The following is a 22583-nucleotide window of genomic DNA, read 5'->3' on the forward strand; positions in this document are numbered from 1 at the left end:
TTTTGGAACTGAACTTAGGCAGCTGATGATGACGTTGCACGAGAATGCAAGACCGCTGAAGAACTGATATTAAGAAACAGCCTAGGTACAGTATACTTGAAACACCCAGGCAGGTGTGTTAAGGCAAGCTAAGAGCTAAACCGAGCAGGGACACCAGCCCTCCAGGACCAAGATTGGTGACCCCTTGACTTGGCCTATAACAGCCTGCTATATGACATTCAACTGTGCGTCAAAGCGGGGAAAAAACACTCGCATTCCTGTACTATTCATATTCATCCACAGTATTCATCCACAGTATTATTCAATACAGAAGAAAGCTCCTTATGTCCACCTTTTGCTGCCGCCATCCTCACTCACCTTATTCTTGTTTAAGCACTGCTACATATGAAAGTAGCTACAGCCTCTCACATGACAAGGAAAGGCTAAGCCAATCACCATGGTTATATGTGTTTGAGGGAATGTGATTTAACCCTTTTTGCATGTCTATGTTAATGTTGACAGTGCAATTTCTTAAGTGAATTAAATTATTGGTGGGAACATTTTAATAGTCAGTGGATATGGTGGGGATACGTCCCCTCTGTCTATGCTAATTCTATGCCCTAAACTAGACCCTAAACTAGAGATCAGCACAAGACTGGATTTTTAATCCCGCTCCCGCCAGGTTTTATTCCGCACCTGACCACTCCTGCCGTATATTCAGGCTTTGTTCACCCGCTGCCTGACCCGCCTCGGTTTTTACCCGACCCAACCATTCCCGCAAAATGTAGATCTGGTTTCCAAAATTTCACATTAAAATTGGACACTACCAAAAGAGGGAGATAACAGATAAAAGTGTAGGTTGTGCAAGAATTGTAGGCTAAATGTTTTCTTTGAGTGCTGCGTGACGTGTGGTGAGATTTGTGGCTATTAAGACTCTTTCAAAGTCAGATTTTACAAACTCTCAAAATATTTCCACACGCTCCCATTCAAATTACACCAGAGTTACCACCTGCTGCTGCGTTTTATTGGAAAATTTACTAAAGCGCTGCAAGAAATCTGTTTGGGTTGTGCCATGGGAATGCAGACCTCTACCCCAAACCTTATGGATTCCAAACCCATGAGAAATGTAGTAATATTGGGAGCATAAACAAAGGTATTTTAACTGAATCTGAGAAATTTCTGTACCGTAATACACTGAAAAAAAGTATTTAATTGGATTTCCAAATTGTTTTTAAAGGTAAGTGTTTGCAAACAATTTATATGGGATGAATTTAATCAAACATAATAATGTAGAAATGTTCAACTTAAAATTATTTGTTTCAATTCAGCCCATATAAATAGTTTTGTAACCTATTTTTTTTTTAGTAAATTAAACAAATATTGTTTTCTGTGTATTTCTTAGAGAAAACCACACAAGTTAACGACGTGAAACACACATAAAACATGTGGCTTTGGAGCATTTTCATGTGAAACTCTTATGAAAACGTTTAAATGCATGTCCACACATCACATGGGGTCATAGGTTTTGACATTAATATGCTTCAAAAACGTGTTCCATTGTTCCTAGTAATTGTTTATTGAGTTTTACACTGCACAAATGCTTTTTTTACTTAGAGTTTTTGTCTCATTTCTAGTCTAAAAATCTAAAGATTCTTAAATCAAGAAGCATATTCAGAACAAGTAAGAAATATATATATATTTTTTTTGGAAATTATAAGTCAAATTTAAATAATTTGCAAGTAGGGTAAGTAAATTATTCATGCTTTTGGTTAGAAATAAAATTATTTATCTTCCCTCACGGGAAAATAATTAATTGACATTAAATTTGGACCTACAATCTCTAAACACAAAACAACAATTGCTTAGAAAATGTATCTTGATTTAAAAAATTTTTGATTTTGGATCAGAATAAGACAAAAACTCTAAGTAAGAAGATTTATTTATTTATTTTTTTTGCAGCGAAACCCATAAAGGCACTTGTGTTCACCCAAAACTCTCAAACTTTTAACTGAACTTTAAGGAATTATTTAAATAATTAGAGTTTTGGATAAATAGACTGTCAAGAGACAGTCTCTACATCTATACATCTCAAAGGACAGTCTCTGAATCTATAAAACTCAAGAGACAGTCTCTAAATCTATAAATCTCAAAAGACAGTCTCTAAATATCTAAAATATTATGAAAACTATCTTCATTTGTGTTCCAAAGATGGATTTGGAATGGCATGAGGGTAAGTAATTAATGATTAATTTTCATTGTTTGGGAAAACTAAACCTTTCAGTATAAATATACTGTACACATATTGACTCTGATTTAATATTCAGTTAAAGAGTATGTCGACAGACCTCTTTGCTGTTTTGACTGTGATTTGGCTGAAATATCCACTTGATAGTGGCTTGTGGTGAATTTGAGACACATTCCAGGAAAGTTGAGTTTGTCTCCACGCCGTAAACCGTCTTCAGTTCAGCATTCTCTGAGCCTACAGACAGCAATGAACACTTTTAACTTACTATAATATTTATCGTATACTTTCTTTTAAAATTAGTTATTCACAGAAAGACCTAGAACATGCATCCCATATTAACTGGTGTTGTATGTCAATATCCATTTTGTACACTAGAGGGAGTAGCGTCCTCTTTATTCGAGGACTGGGAAATATCATATACAACATGAAGATGAAAAGTTGTAAAGTGATTTATTACCGTCTCTCATGTCCTGACATTGGCTCCAAGGGTCTCCATACCTCACATCCTGTCTCCGGGCGCGCCTGTGGACCATAAGAGGATGTTACCCACCCTCACAACCACCATTTGACAGGTTTGCTGATGGTTTTCAATATTGTCTTCAGCAATGATTAAAAGAGGTTAGGGTCAAGATGTGGTTTCTACTATATTTCACAGCATGTGCACTTTTATGCATGCTACATGAGTAAAAGGGATACAGTATCACCCAAAAATGAACTCTGTCTTCATTTATTCATACTTAAGTGGTTCCTGATGCACACACATTTTGAAGAATGTTGAAAACCGATTGATTTCCATGTTCTGTTTACTACTATGTAAAATTGGCCCATTTTTATTATCATATGCTCAAAATGCTAAAATTTGAACAAAAATGTACTTAAAATAGGTGGATGGAAACAGGTAATGGCTACCAGTTTCCAAAATTTTCTATTAATTTTATAAAATATAAAGGTATTAAGGTAAAACAGGGAAAAATAAACAAATAAATAAATAAAATGAATGAATAAATGTATTAATAAAATAAAAATACAATAAAAAAATCAATGAATAATAAAATAATATAAATGAAATAAAGAAAATAAAAAAAAATAAAACGAAATGAATGAATTAATAAATAAATTAATTAAATAAATGAATAAAAAATAAAATGAATAAATAAAAATAATAAAATTAAATAAACATGAATGAATTAAAAAAATAAATGAATAAATAAATAAAATTAATAAAATAAAATAAAATAAAATAGAATGAATGAATAAAAAATTATAATAAAATAAAATGAATAAAAAGATAAATAAAATTAATACAATTAAATATGAGTTAATACATTTAAAAAATAAACTTATTAAAATAAATAAAATTAAATAAAAATAAATTAATTAATTTTAAAATAAATTAATTAATTTTAAAATAAATTAATTAAAATAAATTAATAAAATTAAGAAAATAGAATGAATAAATAAATTAATTAATTAAAAATAAAATTAATTAATTAATTACTTAATTAAATTAAGTAAAATAGAATTAATTAATTAATTTTAAAAATCAAAACAAAATAAATTAAATAAAATAATAATTAATTAATTAAAAAATAAATCATAATTTTCATTGGAAATTGGAAAATATCCCATATTTACTTAATGCTATACAGCTGAGCACCTGCATGTAACACTAATTACAACAGTAAAGCTTGCTATAGACTGACATTGCAAAGTGAACCTTTCAAAGATTTAATTGCATGAAACTATTTAACAGACTGGTTAAAAAGACTAGTAGTTAACCACATTAAAATAAAGAGTTTGCTAAATAATTGCTCCTACATTTTCAGTAGGCTACTGTTCTTGCCAATACATAATTAGACATATTTCTTATTATATAAATAAACAATGCATATCTAACTTTTGTTCTTCTTCGGAAAATCCATATTCCATATTGTAATTAGACTGTTTTATTTAATTCTAAATTAGAATATTTTGTATAAATAAATGTATATAATATTTATTATATACAAGTACTACAACACTTAGTTTCGTCCACAAATCCCAGTTAAAACTGTACTGTGTCAAAAGGAAGCCCTATGTTAACAGTGTCCAGAAGCACCGTTGACGTCTCTGGCCTCTGAGGCATCTGGGGTGGACTATTACACAGTGGAAACATGTACTGTGATCAGATGAACCAGTATTTCAGATATTTCTTTGGAGAAATGGACACCGTGTGCTCCGCACCAAAGAAGGAAAGGATCGTCCAGCATGTTTCCAACAAAAAGTAAAGTAAATAAGTATTTTTTGGATAAACTATCACTTTAAGATTAGGTTAGTTATTACCCAGTTAACATAACTATTATTAAAAGTATATAAAGTCTGCATGTGCAACTGGACTATAATAAAGTGGTACAAAAAATGTTTTAAATGCATGACTAGAAAAAGTACCTTTTGTTGCTGGGGAAGTAGTTAGTACACGAGGAGCCGTCCCAAGCGCAGTACGGATCTCGAGCTAGACAGCAGTCAACACACGCTTTACCATACAGTTCACATCTCTGAACGGGAAGCTGGACGACATTCTCATCACTGCTTATGAACAGCACTTGCTGAAGAAGAACAAAGTAATTATACAAGTCAAAAACATGCCGTTTATATTGTTATTAAAGCAAATGACCACCCAGCAAACTCATCCACTCACCCTCTTGGTGGACAGCTCCATGCTTAATATTGGGGTCTGAGTCTATGGGATGAAGAATGAGAGAAGGAAAAATGTGTCAACACGTGAAATGAATGAACTCCCAAACAAAGTGGGAGAAGATACGGATTGTTGGCACTGAATAAGAGCAGCTCATCACAACTGGGCCTTGTGCATGTTTTAAAGTGTTCTGCTCCATTGGTTCATTTCTCCTTCATATACTGCAGCAAATGAGGCTTGACTCCTGAAACCACTTTCTTTCAGCAAATGACTGCTGGGCAATGCCTGCTGAAATATGTCTCCTGATAGGCTTGATTGACTCATGCAGCTCTGCTATACACATAATTATGTTTTCAGTGGAGTTTTAATCACTTGACTTGATAGCCATAATGCACAATTAGGTTTATGTCCTTTGGTTAAAAACCTCATTTGATATGAAGCAGTGGGGTTCAGTTGGTAACAAGCTTAGTAAATTACTGGTCTGTTTGTTACAAATTCTGTAGCATGTGTACTCATTTTGTGGTCTACCCTACCTTACAAAGTTTTGTCGCCTATCCAAGTTTTAGGAACAACAAATAATAACTTGACTTCTAGTTGATCATTTGGTTTTAGAAGTGGCTTATATAAAAGGCAAAGGCCTCTAGATTACACTTATTTTATCAAAATAAAACATGAACATGTCTTGATTTTTAATTATTTAATTAGGACAGTAAGGTCTGACTTTGCTTAGACAAAAGTCTTATCCCTTAACAGAAATAATGTACAGTATAGAATATAAAGTCTTGGTGCAGTGGAAAAAGAATTATATTGTGTATGACACCCATCAGCTTGGAGGACTGCATTCATACATCTCTGCAATGACTCAAGTAGCTTATTAATACTCATCTAATATCATCTAATAACTTACTAAAAGTCACCTGGAATGGCAAAGAAAGCGTTCTTGCAGAACTTCCAGAGTTCATCAAGATTCTTTGGATTCATCTTCAATGCCTTCTCCATCTCACATGCTCAATAATGTTCATGTCTGGTGACTGGGCTGGCCAATCCTGGAGCACCTTGACCTTCTTTGCTTTCAGGAACTTTTATGTGGAGACTAAAGGTTGGAAAAGAGTGCTATTCTGCTGAAGAATTTGCCCTCTCCTGTGGTTTGTATTGTAATGGGTGCCACAAATATCTTGATACCTCAGGCTGTTGATGTTGCCATCCACTCTGCAGATCTTTCGCATGCCCCCATACTGAATGTAACCCCAAACTATGATTTTTCCTTGACTGATTTCTGTGAGAATCTTGTGAGAGTCCATGTGGGTTGCAATAGGTCATCTGCAGTATTTGTGGGGATTGGGATGCAGTTCAGCTAGAAGTTAAGTTATTATTTGTTGCTCTTACAACTGGGATCAACGACAAGACTTTTATCAGGTAGTGTATGTAGTCATTTTGAAATGAAACCAGCCATAAGTGTGATTTTGTTTGAAAATGAAGGGCCCTATCATACACCCGGCGCAATGTGGCGCAAGGCGCAGCGCAATAGTCTTTTGCTAGTTTCAGCTTGGCGCAAGAGTCGTTTTGATGCGTTGCGCTACACTGTTTAAATAGCAAATACATTAGCGCTCATATGTGCGCCCATAGGCGTTCTGGTCTAAAAAGGAAGGCGTTCTGCGGCGGACCGCTGGCGCGTTGCTATTTTTAGAAACTATAATAGATTTTTCATTAGACCAAAACTAACCTGGTCTAAACTCTGGTGCAGAGTTGGGCCTCGCTTACACACTGCTTAATACACACAAGAGAGCAGTAGGCAAATATCTTTACATATGAAAAAATACAGATATTAAGGATATATATACGATATAATAAGAATAGATATAGGATATAAATATAAAGGATTAAAATATTACAAAACATATTATTTTCTAGCCTACATAAATATGAAAAATCATTGCTTTTATGTCTTCTTCGTCTCGGGAGGCTTTTTTTAGTTCATTCATAACAATTTGCTTTTGTAAAATGTTATTATTATTAGCAGTATTATTTAATATATCCATATTTATATTTGTTTTGTTAAAAACAAGCTTAGATTTGCCCACCTGTCAGGTTTTAGACCATATGGGGCACAGCATGTGTTTTAGGATATAACTCAGGTTTTGAGCACACTTTATTATTATTGTTCATTTATTCGTTTGCTGGAAATTAGAACTGAATTTAGAAATAGTTTTGAAACGAATATTTGCGCTTAACAAACGAAATTAATTATTTATAGACTAATTGATGTCTGTGCGTAAAGGTTTCCCTATCCAAGAACGAATGTGAAAGTAGATCCATTATCTCTCATTCTCACGCAGTAGATGCTCTGTTTAACAGTTTTCTGTTAAAAACAAACAGTTAACTGTTTGTTAGTGAAATGCTCATTTTTTCCACTTAGACTTACTTTGCGTCCTGTAAATAGCGAATGCGCTCTTGGCGCGACGCAGCTGGCTCTTAAAGGGAATGGGAGATGAGACTCTAATTGGCTTATTCTCAAAACACACCTATAACTCATTAAGAAAATAAACTCAACCCCTTTAGACCATGGCGCAAAGCAGATTTTTCCGTCCTTAAATTAGCAAAAATGCGTTCTGACACGCCCTGAAAGCGTTTGCGCCCTGCGTTTTGCGCTCTGCGCATGGACCATCAAAATAGAGCCCTAAGAGTTATGTGTTATGTTAAATAAATAAGCTTTCTATTGATGTATACTTTGTTGGGGTATGAAAATATTTAACTGAGATACAACTAGTTAAAATAAATCTAAATACTGAGAGAATTGCATTTACATTTGTTCAAAGTTTCTAATCAAACAATTTGCTTTTTAATATATTCATGGAAGGAAAATTACAAAATATTTTGAAGGAACATGATTTTTTTTACCTAATATCCTAATAATTTTTGGCATAAAAGTAAAATCTATTATTGACGCATAAAAGTGTATTTCTGGCTATAATTGTTTTGTGGTCTAGGCTCACATATTTCTATACAAATAGATGCTAAATACTATTGAAAACTCTCCATTCTTCTATGTAACATTGTTTTGGCATCTCATGTTTTGGCATCCTGTTGATATCTATTTGCATTCATTTCATCCATCCTCCAGCAAACCTGACACATTCCTCAGTCTCAAGTTATTGACAAATGAGATCTTCTTTTTGTTTGCAAAACACAATATTCTTAGTGCAACACTGCCTCCACAATATTATTGGTGTAACATTGCCACCACAATGTTCAGGGTGTAACATTGCCTCTCCTGCCCCTGGGTTTGGTCACTTGAGCAGACAGCCATGGGAAATCTGAGAGCAATCTGGTTTTCTTCTTTAGGAGTTATTTTTGTTTGGGAAGTGCTTGACATGAAAACAACAAGCAATAAGAGCCTAGGGTCAGAGGTCAGGAGGGAGTCCAGCAGATGGAAAGACAGACTGAAGAGGGGAAACTGAGATCCTGTTGAATTACCTTGAAGACGTTTAACTCCTCCAAAATGATTTCCTCAATTTCCCAGTTCTCTTTAGGTACGGAGACCACCTTAAGTACTCGACCATCATCTGGAGACACAGACCAGTTTACCATGTAAGATTGCATTAAATAAAATCACAAACTTACGGAGAGACAGACAGATAAATGGAATGAAGCAAAATGGATGGATGGATGGATGGATAGACAGATAGACAGACAGACAGACAGTAGATACTATAAGCAGATGTTCACATTAAGATTCAACCTGAGCCATCAATTTCCCATCTGTAAATATATCCCATAATGCACTCTAACTTAGTTACCATGGTGAGTGAGCACTGGCTTTTGGCGTCTAGATTTATCCAGCACCCTGAGGGCTGACAGCTGTTACACTGTCCTCCTCCTATACACAGCGAAATAGCGAGCCTGCTCTCTGTACATACAGGTTGAGCATATTTGTCCTGAACCGAGCATCTGCTCACCCTAAATGATTCACTTAGAGGTGGCAGAGTTCATGTATACACCCAGCAGTCCAGGAGGACAAATGTTAGACAGGAAAAGAAACATTGTCTGCTCCGATTATTAAGGTGATCCCAGGCAACAGAACAACTGACCAGCGTGGGAACAGAGGTCGTGTTTAATGGTGTTTACTACATGTGATAGCTTATGTAGGAGATTTCCTTATTTGCACCTCAACCATAGGTCTCAAGCTTATAGGCAACAAAAGGACTGGTTATCGCATTTATTACTAGATTAAAAGATTCAGTTCAATGAACTGCTTTCCAACATACCTGTGCCAAGGTGCAGAACATCATATTGGCCATCCTCCGCATCAACCCTGTCAACCACAAGCTTCTTCAGCCTATAGGGGGTGTTGATACGAGTGAAGACGGGACGTCTGTGGATGGGCACCACTGGCTCCCACATCAGCTGATGGGCCCTCATGAAGCTCACAACATCGTCTGGGAAATCACGAGTGGACTTGTATAAAGCGTCGTAGGTCTCGCTTGGACACTGATGGGATACAGGACAGCAAGTTAAGCTCATATTTTAAAACCCTTTTGGGACTGGATTTGGGGTAACAGTCCCAGACTAAGGTAAAAATAGTCAAAAACAGTTGTGCAGATGTGGATTTTGGCCACTGTTTGAGATCCTAGTACAGCGTGCATCATAATTCTTGTTTGTCCATATTGAGAAATGCCATTTGAATGGAATCTTCTGCTTTTTTCAACAATTTGGTTTACCCATTGAATAAAGTCCATCTAAGACTCCAAAGTGGGGTATGTTATAAATACTATTTGGAAACTTGCATGATAAAGTTGTCACTAACCTTGCATGAGTAAAATTTAGTTAAATATTTGAATTTCCATGTTGGGGCAAGTATCCTTTTGAGCAATATTCTGGCACAGCATGGTTGTATTTTAAGTGTACTGCATTCCCATCTCTCAATTCCACCCTCTCTTTCTCCAACTTCACTACTTGTCTAGTCTATAATGTCCTACAGTATATGTACCTTCATCATGACCTTGTAAAGCCAGAAATAGTAACCTTTACTTAATATGTACCAGGAAAGTCCAAGCAGTAAATAAGTAATCGGCACAAGTACATTCATTTAACTAATATGTGACGATGTTTAAAGTAGGCTAATTAAGTTTAAGTATGATCTTCTTAATTACCCTGAAGTAACTGAACCCCATCATTTGAAATGGTCCCTCGGTCAACTCAGAGTTTAGGTCAACTCTGTGGTTGGGACTTTGACAACTAATGGAGCAGAAACCACAGCATTTAGGATTGACTTCTGGAGACCTTGCCATTAAAAGTCCACGCTCCAACCACTTCACCAACCGCTCTGACGCGTGACCCCCAATGAGTGCCTGACGACACTTTTACAACCCCCTTGAGGCAGTGCAGCTAGTATGAAGAGTGACTTTCTGCATGATTATCCTTACTCGTCTGCAATTCCAGAATCAACAGTAGGTCTCAAAACTGGCTTGCACTTAAAAATTTTCGATTCAACCACATCTATACATTTGACAAAGAATCTTCTCTAACCTACAAAGCATAATTCCTCCCTGTTGAGAACTCACCGTTCCAGGCCGTGGATAAGGGATTTTCCCCTTGTACTCCATCCAGCGATAATCGGGACTCTCCTTATGCGCAAAGGGCCCGTTAAATGCAGCTCGGATGGAAGCCATGGAATAGACACAAACTGCCGAACCCCTGAAGACAGAGCTTTTGAAAAGGAAACAAGTATTAGTCTGATGCTAGGTTAGAATAACAGAGCTTCTTTCACAGTGACCTTTCACCCCGCTGTATGGCCTCAAGCTATCCATTCCTCGGGTGGGAGCACCGAGACAGATTGTTCTACATGGATCGGACAGGGAGGAGACCATCCTGTGACTAGACTGTTGATTTTAGGGGCGTTCTGATATTGATGTAAGTTCACAAGATAAACTGAGGTAATCAGATTAAGTCTTTTGGAACGATCAAGGGAGGTTTGAGAACCTTAAGGGGTTTGTAAAGTATGACGGATTGATTGATTTGGATGGAGCCAATGATAATGTGGTAAACAAATATAACACTGACAGGAATGTGGTTATCAAAAATCAAGAGGATTATGCGGTGGTGACTTGAAGAGGGATTCACGATTGCACTGATATTACAGATAATGAACTTACCTGGAGGTAGAGAAGACTCCATAGATGACTGGATTCTGTGGATCCTTAGTCTCCAAGAGAAATATGTCCTCTAAAAATAAACAATAAGCAGAAAGCAACAGGAATGTCAAATAAAACTATAACTAGGATGGATTTCTTGAGTTCATGTTGACTTTACCAGATCAGTCACCCTCTAAGTAGGTTGACTGAAGTGTGATTAGAGTGTGTAAACATACCCAGCTCGTCAAAGTGTGTGTCCATGCCCCCAGGTCCTGGAACTGTGCATACAAGTCTGGCCTTCAAGAAGGTGCTCCAGCGGTTAATCAAGCTTCGTTTTCCACCGATGTCATTCTGATGAAGATCAAGCACAGGACATACTAGTAGTTGATTAATATTCAGTAAAATATATTGTTTTTATTTTTTGTAAAACACTTTATATTTTAAACACTTTATATTTATGTAGTTTGAAGTTAGTTCTTTGAGGAAAATATAAGGGGTCAATAAATTTAAAAATACTTATTACTGAACTGTACTGCAAAAATGTCCTATGGTGTTACACAGAAATAAAAAATAAAAATGGATGGAGACTTATCTTATTGTAATGATATATATATATATATATATATATATATATATATATATATATATATATATATATATATATATATATATAAATACAATATATATATATATATATATATATATATATATATATATATATATATATATATATATATATATATATATATATCTATATATATATATATATATATATATATATATATATATATATTTTTTTTTTTTTTTTTTTTTTTTAAATAAAATTGGGAATATTATGTTTTCTCCATGATTTGTTGGCCATTTTCAGTAAATTTGTGTGTCACACCAAAAGACAACAAAACTTAAAATTTCAGAGAAAAAAAATTAACAGGTGTATATTACGGGCTTCACAGGGGCATCAGTCACATAATCTTGAATGGCATCATTCAACTAAATAAAGTTTTCTGTGTATTTGGCCCATTTAAAATTGGCATATAGTGTCACATTAGACTTAGAGGGCATGGTTCTTAATGACAAAATGTATAAAGTTCCTATGTTTTTATAAATGGTATGTATGGGAAAAAAATTATGTCATTTACTAAAATAAATTAGGCCTGAGATATTTATTTATGATGCTAAAATGGTTCATTTAAAAGAGTAATTTTTCAACTATAATTGAGTCACAGCATTATAGGAAGTTTTATAGAAAGAGTTCCATGGAAGAAAATGAAATGTTTAACCATTTACTGCATTTTAAATGATGACAACATAATATTTGTCTAATTTTGGGAAAATCCAACATTGTGTCAACAACGTATATAAAGTATAGAATACACTACTAGAAACCGTTTTAAATCCCTACACATCATATCTTAAACAACTGGTGAAATTCCTCTGAGTTTCATCATCTAGCATTTACTCCTTCAAACAACATAGGCTCACTCTGAAAACGTAGCCCTATATATGCTCTACGTCTTTAAAATGAATGCTACAGGGCGGTATGACTCCGTTCCTTTTCTCGCTTATCAGCTGACCGCATACCTGCATACGTACCGCTTTTCTGCTGTTACCAGTTTGTCTGGTAGCTCAATACATAAGACGGCAAACTTGAGATGCAGAGCGGAGTTGACCACAACAAAGTAGTTAGCGTCTAGTAAAGAAAGCAGGTAATTCAAAAACAAAAGCCAAAAAATAAAATAAACAAGTAAATAACAGGGTGAGAATGTGATATAATTTGAAAACGTGGTAAAAAAATCAGGGGGCTTTTCTTTTTCTGTATTGCTTCTCCAAACGGGATTAGGTTGGGATTAGGAAAGGGGGTTGGGGGTGTCAATAGGTGCTATTGAAAACACTATTGGTTGGGTTTTGGGAAAGGGGTGGGTGGAGGGTTCGGTTGGTTGGTCAGTCAGTCAGTTAGTCGACAGTAGGCTCTGGTGGATTTACGTGAGAAGGGCAGGCGCGAATGGCGAGTTTGATATCTCAAAACTCATACACAGAGGCCTCTGGCGGATTCACGAAAACAAACACTGCAAAACAATTTTGCTCTCTCCAGAAACATATATAGGGGTACAAAATCAGAATGAGCCTAGGTTGCCTTCAGACCAACAAAAAAAAACTCACGTAATGTATTCCAGACTGTGCTCTGGTATGAAAAGCCTGAACTGAAAACCTGGTTTGCTAGATTTGACGCAAGATTAGTGTTTAATTACTCTCAAACAAACACTTCATTCATCCATTATTAGATACATGATGCTGCTACTACCGTGCAACAGATGACACCGAAGCTTACACATCCATGTCTACAAAAGACTCATTGATTCTGCATACCAAACAAAGGTCTTTTGGATCCATTTCATGTTTTTATTGGCTCATTACGGCACTGGACTTGACGCTCACCTTGCAGACACGAGCCACTCGGCTGTAGATACGCTTGTCGAGCTGGTTCGACTCTACGGCGGTCTCTTTAAAGAAGAAGTATACTTTGTCATCGTCTAAGCTGTGTGTGTCAGGGATGGAATATGATCCCACAAACTCCGGCTCTGTGAAGAGAAGCTGGTATTAGTGAGGGTTGGAGAAAGTCACAGAAGTTAATTAGGCAGTACCAGTGACCCCAAAACAGCGATTTCCAAACTTCCAGACCATACACCTACTTTTTATCTGCTGCCAAAATGTTCCTGACCAGTAAGCTTTGTGTTGCACTTCATTAAAAATCGCAACACGACACACATTTTTTATATACTAAGACAAATTACTCTTGTGAACAACATATTAATCACACAACTGTGATTATAGCAGATGTTTTATTTGGACAGCTTGAAAGAATTTTCATTCCAGTTACCATTTTAGTGTCAGCCAGAAATAAAGTATCTTACTAGCTGGTTCTAATAATGCTAGTGAGCTAACTGTTAGCTTACAAGCTAATATGTGTGCTAACCAGTGCTTAATTTGAAAATTGCGAGGTCCCAGAACAGATCGGAGTAACTGATCCAGTATGTTACTAGAGAAGGGAGAGATAGCAGACGAAAGTAAAGTGGGGGAGAGTTCATCCACGAAAGTGAAGAGGGTTGGGGAGTCATGGAAGAAGAGAAGAGTGTGGCGGGCGTGTATGTGAGGAGGGGAATCGGTAAAATGAGGTGCTGGATCAGATTTCAGAGGTGCCAGATCTGGCTGGTTCCGGTACAAATGAATCCCTGGTGCCAACCACAGTGGCAGCATCTTGGTCATGCACTTTCATGCTAACACTGAAATGAATGGCAATCCAGAGAAATATCGGCCTGTATTGTATCTTATGTTACATCTTCTTGCTTCCTTGTTAATTTTTCAGGTAGCAAAGGATTCTGGCCAAGATTTGGCATAAAGCTGGCACAGCAGGCATTCATCCGACACTGGCATACAGCATGTGGGCCAAACATGGCCTGGGTTTGGCAGAGGTGTCATTGTGTACGGCACACAATACTTAGGCCGCATTTCAAATATAGTATTTTCCCAGATGCTAATAATTGATATGTGGGCCATGTAAGTCTGGCCTATCTTGACATTTCAAATACATTTTTATTAATTTTGAATAAACGAATAAAAAGTTCTACCAATCAGGTCATTTCGAGAAAAAGCACGCCCATAGTGCACCTAAATGACAATGCTTCATGGGTTTATCAATTTCATGGCAGTCGTGACACACCAACATATCTGGCCCAGTTATGGGTTATTAACTTGGCTGAGACTTGGCCCAGATATGGTCCATGTTTGGCCCTTGTTTGGAAGCCAGACTTGGTCCAGTCATGTACTGTAATTCACCGTGTCATGTGGGCCATCTAAAGGCTGGTTGTGTGGGCCAGAGATATTTTGCTAATTGGGTTTTGATAAACAATGTTGTGATATCAACAATTTATTTGGTGCTTCAATTTATTAGCAATGTGAAAGTTTCACCCAAGCCATATTGTTTTTGCACACATAATGAACACAGTGAACTTTGTAATCCTCTTCTCACCATTTAGCCAGTGGTCCTGGTACGCTTCAGTGCGGATGTAGTGTTGATTGTTGCTATGCACAGATGTGCGAAAAATGGCAGCGTTTGTTCCCATGAAGTCTACGGCCGTCCCAGCGTACAGCTCTCCATCTAAAATGAGTATATCAACAAAATCGCATACAGAATGACTTAACATGACAAATGATTTTCCAAGAAACAGTGCTCATTTTTAATGAGTCTACCCTCTGACTCCAGATCCGCTGTCAAACTACTTTGTACTGCAGCTTGTGCGAAAAGGAAATTTCGATTATTTGAAAGACATCATTAAATGGTCAAAAAGGTCTCCAGTTGCGGTAATAGTCTTTAATTAGGAAGCATATGGTTTATGCATTTTGGGGTATCTGCGGTGCTTTAAAAAATTTTTAGATTATATACGTATATTTTGCAGCTGGGTTTCATTTCCTGACCACACTCTAACAGTAACTGAGCATTTGTTTTGTTAAATTACAGCACAGTAACTGCCTAGTAAAGACTAATGTGATTGACACACTTGTGCACTAGGGGAATTTCTATATTTCCCGATAAACACTAACATCTGGTCAGGAGTTATATGGATTAATTTATCAGTGACATATATGATAGAATGTCTAACACATGGGTCTTTTTATCCATGTTTCCTCAGTATTTTACCCTACAAAGGGGCAGGGGTGGCCAAGTTTAGTCCTGAGAGCAACAGTCCAGCAAAGTTTATCTCCAACCCTAATCAAACACACCCTAATCAAGCTAATCACATTCTCACAGTTCACGCTGCAGTTAAAAAGTGTGTCAAAATGGCCGGAAGTCATTCATTGTCAATGTAAAGCCTGGAACACACCAAGCCAACTACTGTTTTTTTTTAAACACAGCAAATGGATGAAAGTTGACTGAATCTAGAACATGCGTTTTGCACCTGTATCTGTAGTCTGTATTGTCATTCCACAAAAGGAAACTGGAAATAGTGCTGTACACATACAATCTATAAACAAAGCAGTGTTTTGCGTACCATTTTTTTTTGTGAAAACATGTCTGAATCTGATGTCCATATAATTTATAATATAAAAATTAATATAATTAGCAAATATTTGAGAAATCTGACAAAATGACAGCTAGCTTCTTTGTGTTCCCCATTGACTTGAGTTGTTTGATTGTTTTTTCTCTTGTACAGGTATGTCCAAACTCGGTCCTTGCCCTGCTGAGTTTAGCTCCAACTTGCCTCAACACACCTGCCAGGAAGTTTCTAGTATATTTAGATTGATTGGCTGGTTCATGTGTGTTTGATTAGGGTTGGAGCTAAACTCTTCAGGACACCGGCCCTTAGAATCAAGTTTGGACACCCCTGCTCTTGTATTTTTGGTCTAATGTTTTATTTTGCTATCTGAACCATAGCTGAACAGGTAATGAGAGAGCTCTCTCTTGCTGATAGACCTAATAGTGGTACTATATGCTTAATTTGGCAAACTGAATCCAGCCGATGTTAACTTAATGAGGCTGATATGAGCTAAATGAGAGGCGACATGTAAAACACACCAAACAAACTACCACAAAGGACAGTCACATATTGGAATGTAGAAGTCCGTCACTTAAAAGGAATCCAGATAACACAGTCCAGTATACTTTGACTTTGACCATATTAGTTTCCAGGAAAGAGAAGGAAGGGTTGATAATTGCCAAAGCAGGTTTTTTCCAATAATCTACACAACAACTTGATCCTCCATAGTGATGTCAATTCGGTAAGAAGGCCTGCAACACTATTTATAGTCAAACATTTTCCTACTAAAATGTTTATTTTTCAGTTGAAATGCAATTCATTGGCTCATTTGCATTGCAGTCCTTTAGTTACAAAACCAAAGTGTTTGATAGTCAAAGCAACTTTGACACTCTGACCAGCAGCAGTGTAAATGCACAGAAAGGGTTACAAAAAGCAATAGATAGGTGTATTTTATTAAGGTTTGATAAAAACTCTGCAGGATAGTGCCTCTCCAAGAATGAACCTGACCTCCCCTGGACTGATGACTTGTTTTTTTTTTGTTTTTTTTTTTGCGATACACTGTTTAGGTTAAGTTGTAATGTGTGTATTTATATAGCTCATTTATTGTGTATGGTCGTACAGCCAAATCTCTACACAACTATGAGTGGGGTCTCTTCACAGTACCACCAATGTGCAGCATCCACTTGGATGATGTGACGACAACCACAGGACAATGGTGTCAGTGCGCTCACCACAGACTAGCTATTGGTGAAGTGGGGAGAAAGTGATACAGCCAATTCAGTGGATGGGGATGATTGGGAGGCCTTGATGGGTCAGGGTCTTTGGAGGGAATTTGGCCAGAACACAAGGGTTACACTCCTACTCTTTACGAGAAGTGCCATGGGGTTTTTAATGACCACAGAGAGTCAGGACCTCGGTTTAACATCTAATCCGAAAGACGGCGTCCACTAACAGTATGGTGTCCCCTTCACTATACTGGGGCATTAGGACATCACATAGACCACATGTTGAGCGCCATCTGCTGGCCTCACTAACACCACTTCCAACAGCAACCTAGTTTTCCTATGTGGTCTTCCATCTAGGTACAGCCAAGCTCAGCCCTGCTTAGCTTCAGTGAGTAACCGTTCTTGGGCTGAAGGGTGATATGGCTGTGGCAAATATTTTTCCAAACCTGTTGCTTAAGGTCAGCCACCCAATAGTATTTCAGCTACAAAACACTTGCCTAGAAGTTTCAAGTGAGTCTGAACCTAACCTCTGCAGGACAGTGGCCTACAAGGAAGGGGACTGTGCTAGAATGTTTCTAACAAGTGTGGCCCAGTTCCAAATGGCACCCTAAACTCTGCAGAGTCTGTACTTTCATGACATAATGCTGCTTTTACAAAAATGTGTGCTCCTATGCATGCCTCTAAAAGACAATTTAATCAGTCTGACACAGTCTTAACGACAGAATAGATATGGCATTTAAGTCTGCATGAGCACATGAAGTGTGACAATTGGGATTAGGGATATGTTGAAGCTAATCTCTGAAGATAGTGGCATCTTAACCATCAGGAGCAGGATTGGAAACCGTGTGTTTAAAGTATTTGTTCAGGAAACTTACCTGTCAGACGGGCGGTAAAGGGTTCCTGTGGACTAAAGGGACATTTTCCTCTACCGGATTCACCAACATGACTGAGAAGCTGGAAGGTTGGTTTCTAGGGCACCAAGACAAAGCTGTCACTCTTTTGCACCATTACCTCATTATGAGCTTAGCTCTACGGTCAGAAACTCACAGCGGGTGCCATAGGGTCCAACTGACCCTGTAGATCAGAGGTGTCCTGCAGAGTTTAGCTTCAACCCTGATTAAACACACCAGCTAATCAAGCAAAATCTTACTCGAAAGTTGCAGGCAAGTTGAAGCTGAACTCTGCAGGATGTTGACCCTCCAAGGGCAGGATTAAACCCTCCTGTAGGTGCTCATATATTGACGATAACAAGCTTAAATTGTCTACAAAAGCGTTTGATGCATTTCTCACTAGTTGTGGGCTTAAAAGAGAGATCACTTACCTCCAGATTATGTCCCAGGTCAATGTAGGTGCACTGTGGGTGAAACGCACCCGTTCCACATACATAGACATGCGTTTTGTTGAAGGGCTGCAGGAGTCTCACATAATTGGCACAGTCCATCTGAGAAACATGTGGTATGTGATTAAAAGTGTGATTTTAAAGAGTAATGGTGAGGATGGGTGTAAGCGTTTTAAATCACATGGAAATGCACCTGATTTTTGCCTGTTATTGCAAGCAGGGCTGAGGTTTGGACTTTAAACTTGCCCTCCCTTAAGACTTGAAATATTCCCCCCACTGAGTTATAAATATAATTTTTCAGCCTTTATTCTTATCTCAGTCTGTGAGAGTACGTTAATAAACAGGCATTTACGTGTGCTTGAAAGCATTTTTCCAAAGTTGTGCCCTTTTAAAGTTGTAGCTTCTTACCGATAGATTCTTTCCTGCATATTTGCACCGTTCAATGTGTTCCTGTCCAGCTGGCCAGTGAATCTAAAAATAAATAAAAAGACAGTTTTCCCAAGGAACAGAAAATAATGCAGAACAAAACAACACATTATAGTTTAAAAGTTTCTATAGCACACTAAGCTGTGTTTTCCAACCTTTATTTCTTTTTAAACGTACATATCCCATAAGCTTTCTGTAAAAATATGTGATTAACTCTGTTGCTCCGTCATTATTCAACAACCTACATGCTTCTCAAATTGTAATCATTTCCATGTGGAAATAATGTGCAGGTATTGACCCCTAATCATTAGCTGGCGATCAGCACACTGTACATAATTATATAACTGGGAGACTCTGAACATGGCATGCCTTACTTTTTATTAAGATCACGTATTTTTGACTGTACTGTGACCTTACGTTTGAGCTAATCATTTCTTACAGGCATAGTTTGGTATTTCACTATCATAAAAGACAATCATTTTAGATTAAATCAAATGAAATGTTTATTTAGTGGTGATTAATGATATTAAGTGGAAAATTAAGGCCTGAATTATGCAAATGCAGACACAAATGTCTGGGCAACATATTGAAAGGAGAGTCTGTTTTACAGTAATTATAATATAAAAGTCACCTATATATTTTCTTTTGAAGATCCATTTTATACTGTAAGGAATTAATGTTAAAAAAATGATTTCATGTCTAAACTATGACTAAAATATTTATTTTCTACTATGTTTTATCATTATATGTTGTTCCTACTCATTTTAGTACGTTATTTATCTATTTATTTAGTATATTACATTATGTGTTATATTATTTAACCTGATAATATTTCTTTATTCATTTGCACATTAATTTAAGTTTAAGTTTTATCATTACATATTTTTCCTACTCATTCTGGTACTTTATTTATCCATTTATTTATTATTATATTATATTATATTATATTATATTATATTATATTATTTTATATTATATTATATTATATTATATTATATTATATTATATTATATTATATTATATTATGTGTGTGTGTGTGTGTGTGTGTGTGTGTGTGTGTGTGTGTGTGTGTGTGTGTGTGTGTGTGTGTGTGTGTGTGGATGTTTCTTAGAGATGGGTTGCGGCTGGAAGGGCATCCGCTGCATAAAAACGTGCTAGATAAGTTGGCGGTTCAATCCGCTGTGGCGACTAAAGGGACTAAGCCGACAAGAAAATGACTGAATGAATAATAATATAACATAATAATATAATATAATATAATATAATATAATATAATATAATATAATATAATATAATATAATATAATATAATAATGCAACAAACAGTCAAGTGAGTGATACACTGTAAAAATATCTGTTAATTAACAGGTTCCGAAGTTTGTGATGTTTTCTATTTATTTATGGTTGTGGATTTCATTACGAGAGTTGTGTCTATGCATGTATCTAAGACTTTTGAATTTGAAAATTCAACTCTAATGTTTAACAAAATGACTTTTAAGGAATAATATAGAGAGAATTAGGTCTGAAAAATTAGTCCTGGCAGTTTATTACCAGGGTTTTGTACCATAATTTACAACACAAACACAGACGTGTATCACTTTAAAGCATAGGTCTCAAACTCAATTCCTGGAGGGCTGTAGTTCTGCACAGTTTTGCTCCAACCCTTATCAAAAACAGCTGATCCAAATAATCAAGGTGTTCAAAAGAGTCTTGAACATCTTGATTGGTGGCATCATGTGTGTTTGATGAGGATTGGAGCAGAGCTGTGGCACTCCAGGGGTCCGTTCTTCGTACGTGGATTACTCATTCAGCTGGATTTGGATATTGACGATTTGACACGATCCAGGATCGTTTAGTTCTTCAAAGCTGATCCGAGAGTTGTTGTCATAGCAACAGTTCTGCTAGCTCAAACCTGATCGGAAGCAGGTTCAAATCATATAAACAGGATTAGATCGGCTCAGTGCATGCAAAGATAATAGAGAAAGTATGTACCGAATTCTGATATTTTATTACAGTAGTAATACACTTGGGAAAATAGTAAATATATATTTAAATATATATATAAAGTTATAGTTATTAATAAAATAAATAAAGTTATATATATATTAAGAAAACTTATGCAATCTGCACCCCCGAAATAAAAGTACAAAGACTGCCACCTGGTGGTGCAAAGAGAAAACTTATTGATAGGATCTTTTTAGATCGCTTTAGTACAAATTGTGTATGATAATAGAAATGCAGAATATGTGACTTTTAAAACAATAAATAATACATTAATGCATTCATAAACATGTTTTGGCAGTTAATATGCCAATGATTATGCTTCACAAAAGTTGCAGACGCCTTTCACAAAAACAAAATGCTTTTGTAAACATCCAGTTATTCCATAGTGATTAATAAACCGGCTACTTTAATAAAGAAAATCTTTTTTAAATGTAGAACTAAATACATTGATATGCATTGAAATACATGATGAATACTCTTGACACAAGTGTAAAGCCTGCAGCTCACAACAAATGTGGAAAGTTATTGCGTGTCATATTTAACAAACCGTTTACTGCTAATTAGATGTAATTTTGCTCACATGGATAATTGAATATTAATCAGATGATGTCATTACGCTGCTGTGCCGTCAGCCAATCATGGCATTGCTGATCATGATTTCGAGGATCGATAGATCTGTCCTTCACAACACACGCAGCGATCTCAGATCAGTTTATCCAGACATTCTAATCTGATTCGCGAACTTGTTTGAAGAACCAAATTAGGGAGAGATCAGTTATCAAGATTAAAAGATCCAGGATCTGCCAAATCATCTTAGATCATTTAAGCGAGGTACGAAGTACGGACCCCATGAATGGAGTATGAGACCTATGCTTTGAACTAATAAAAATGTCAACCTTTTTTTTTTTTTTTTACCTTTTTAACATCAAAAGCTCTTTAAGATCCCGCAATGCAATTTAAAAGCACAAATGAGTGAAACATAACATGAATCAACAAATTTGGATTGTTTTTTTACAGTGTAGACATAAATAAACATGAATATGCTGTCAATAAAGTCTGACATATACCTAACTTTGTAGAATTATATAATAAGATTCTCTCTTGAATCTCTTTTCATATCTTACAGTACATGCAGTGCTTTAACAAACTGAAGGACGAGTCGCTTTAATTTTCTCTGCTAATCAACAAAAGCCTTCAGAGAGGCCATGAAGTCAACATCACAGATGTTTAGCTTCACATGAACAGTAATATATTGTGTAGCGCTGGTCTGTTTTCATTTTGGTGAACCCTATCCTCAGGATCTGCATGTGACATCAGGGTTTGTCAGATGCTGGAGGTTGTGTGAGCTGACCTTGCGTGATGGCTGTGTGAGGCTGTCAGAGTTCAGCATGTAGATGTGGTCTCGGCCCCCAACCAGCAGCCATCCGCGGTCCTCATCCAGCAGCAGGGCCTGATACGCTCCCCCTTCCCCACCATCCCAGAACACTGCAGAGTCGTTTCTCGATCTCAATTCTGCAAGAAAAACAA

At 36.5% G+C, this 22583-nt stretch overlaps 1 protein-coding gene across 3 annotated transcripts in view; it reads right to left on the reverse strand.

The window, feature by feature from the left end:
• Positions 1–22583, reverse strand: part of si:dkey-49n23.1 — a 125110-nt gene that overhangs the window by 4634 nt on the left and 97893 nt on the right. For all 3 annotated transcript variants that reach the window (XM_682000.10, XM_068216482.2, XM_073937505.1), the window contains 15 exons: positions 22408–22568; positions 19036–19098; positions 18610–18729; positions 18164–18257; positions 15057–15185; positions 13466–13608; positions 11266–11380; positions 11051–11120; positions 10460–10604; positions 9164–9386; positions 8373–8461; positions 4902–4943; positions 4652–4809; positions 2682–2746; positions 2325–2458 (listed from right to left, as the gene is read on the reverse strand). In XM_682000.10, coding sequence (XP_687092.1) covers positions 2325–2458; positions 2682–2746; positions 4652–4809; positions 4902–4943; positions 8373–8461; positions 9164–9386; positions 10460–10604; positions 11051–11120; positions 11266–11380; positions 13466–13608; positions 15057–15185; positions 18164–18257; positions 18610–18729; positions 19036–19098; positions 22408–22568 — 1751 coding nt within the window. The remainder of the gene's footprint in view (positions 1–2324; positions 2459–2681; positions 2747–4651; positions 4810–4901; positions 4944–8372; positions 8462–9163; positions 9387–10459; positions 10605–11050; positions 11121–11265; positions 11381–13465; positions 13609–15056; positions 15186–18163; positions 18258–18609; positions 18730–19035; positions 19099–22407; positions 22569–22583) is intronic.

This window comes from Danio rerio, chromosome 22 (assembly GCF_049306965.1).
Source record: "Danio rerio strain Tuebingen ecotype United States chromosome 22, GRCz12tu, whole genome shotgun sequence".
NCBI classification, from domain to species: domain Eukaryota; kingdom Metazoa; phylum Chordata; class Actinopteri; order Cypriniformes; family Danionidae; genus Danio; species Danio rerio.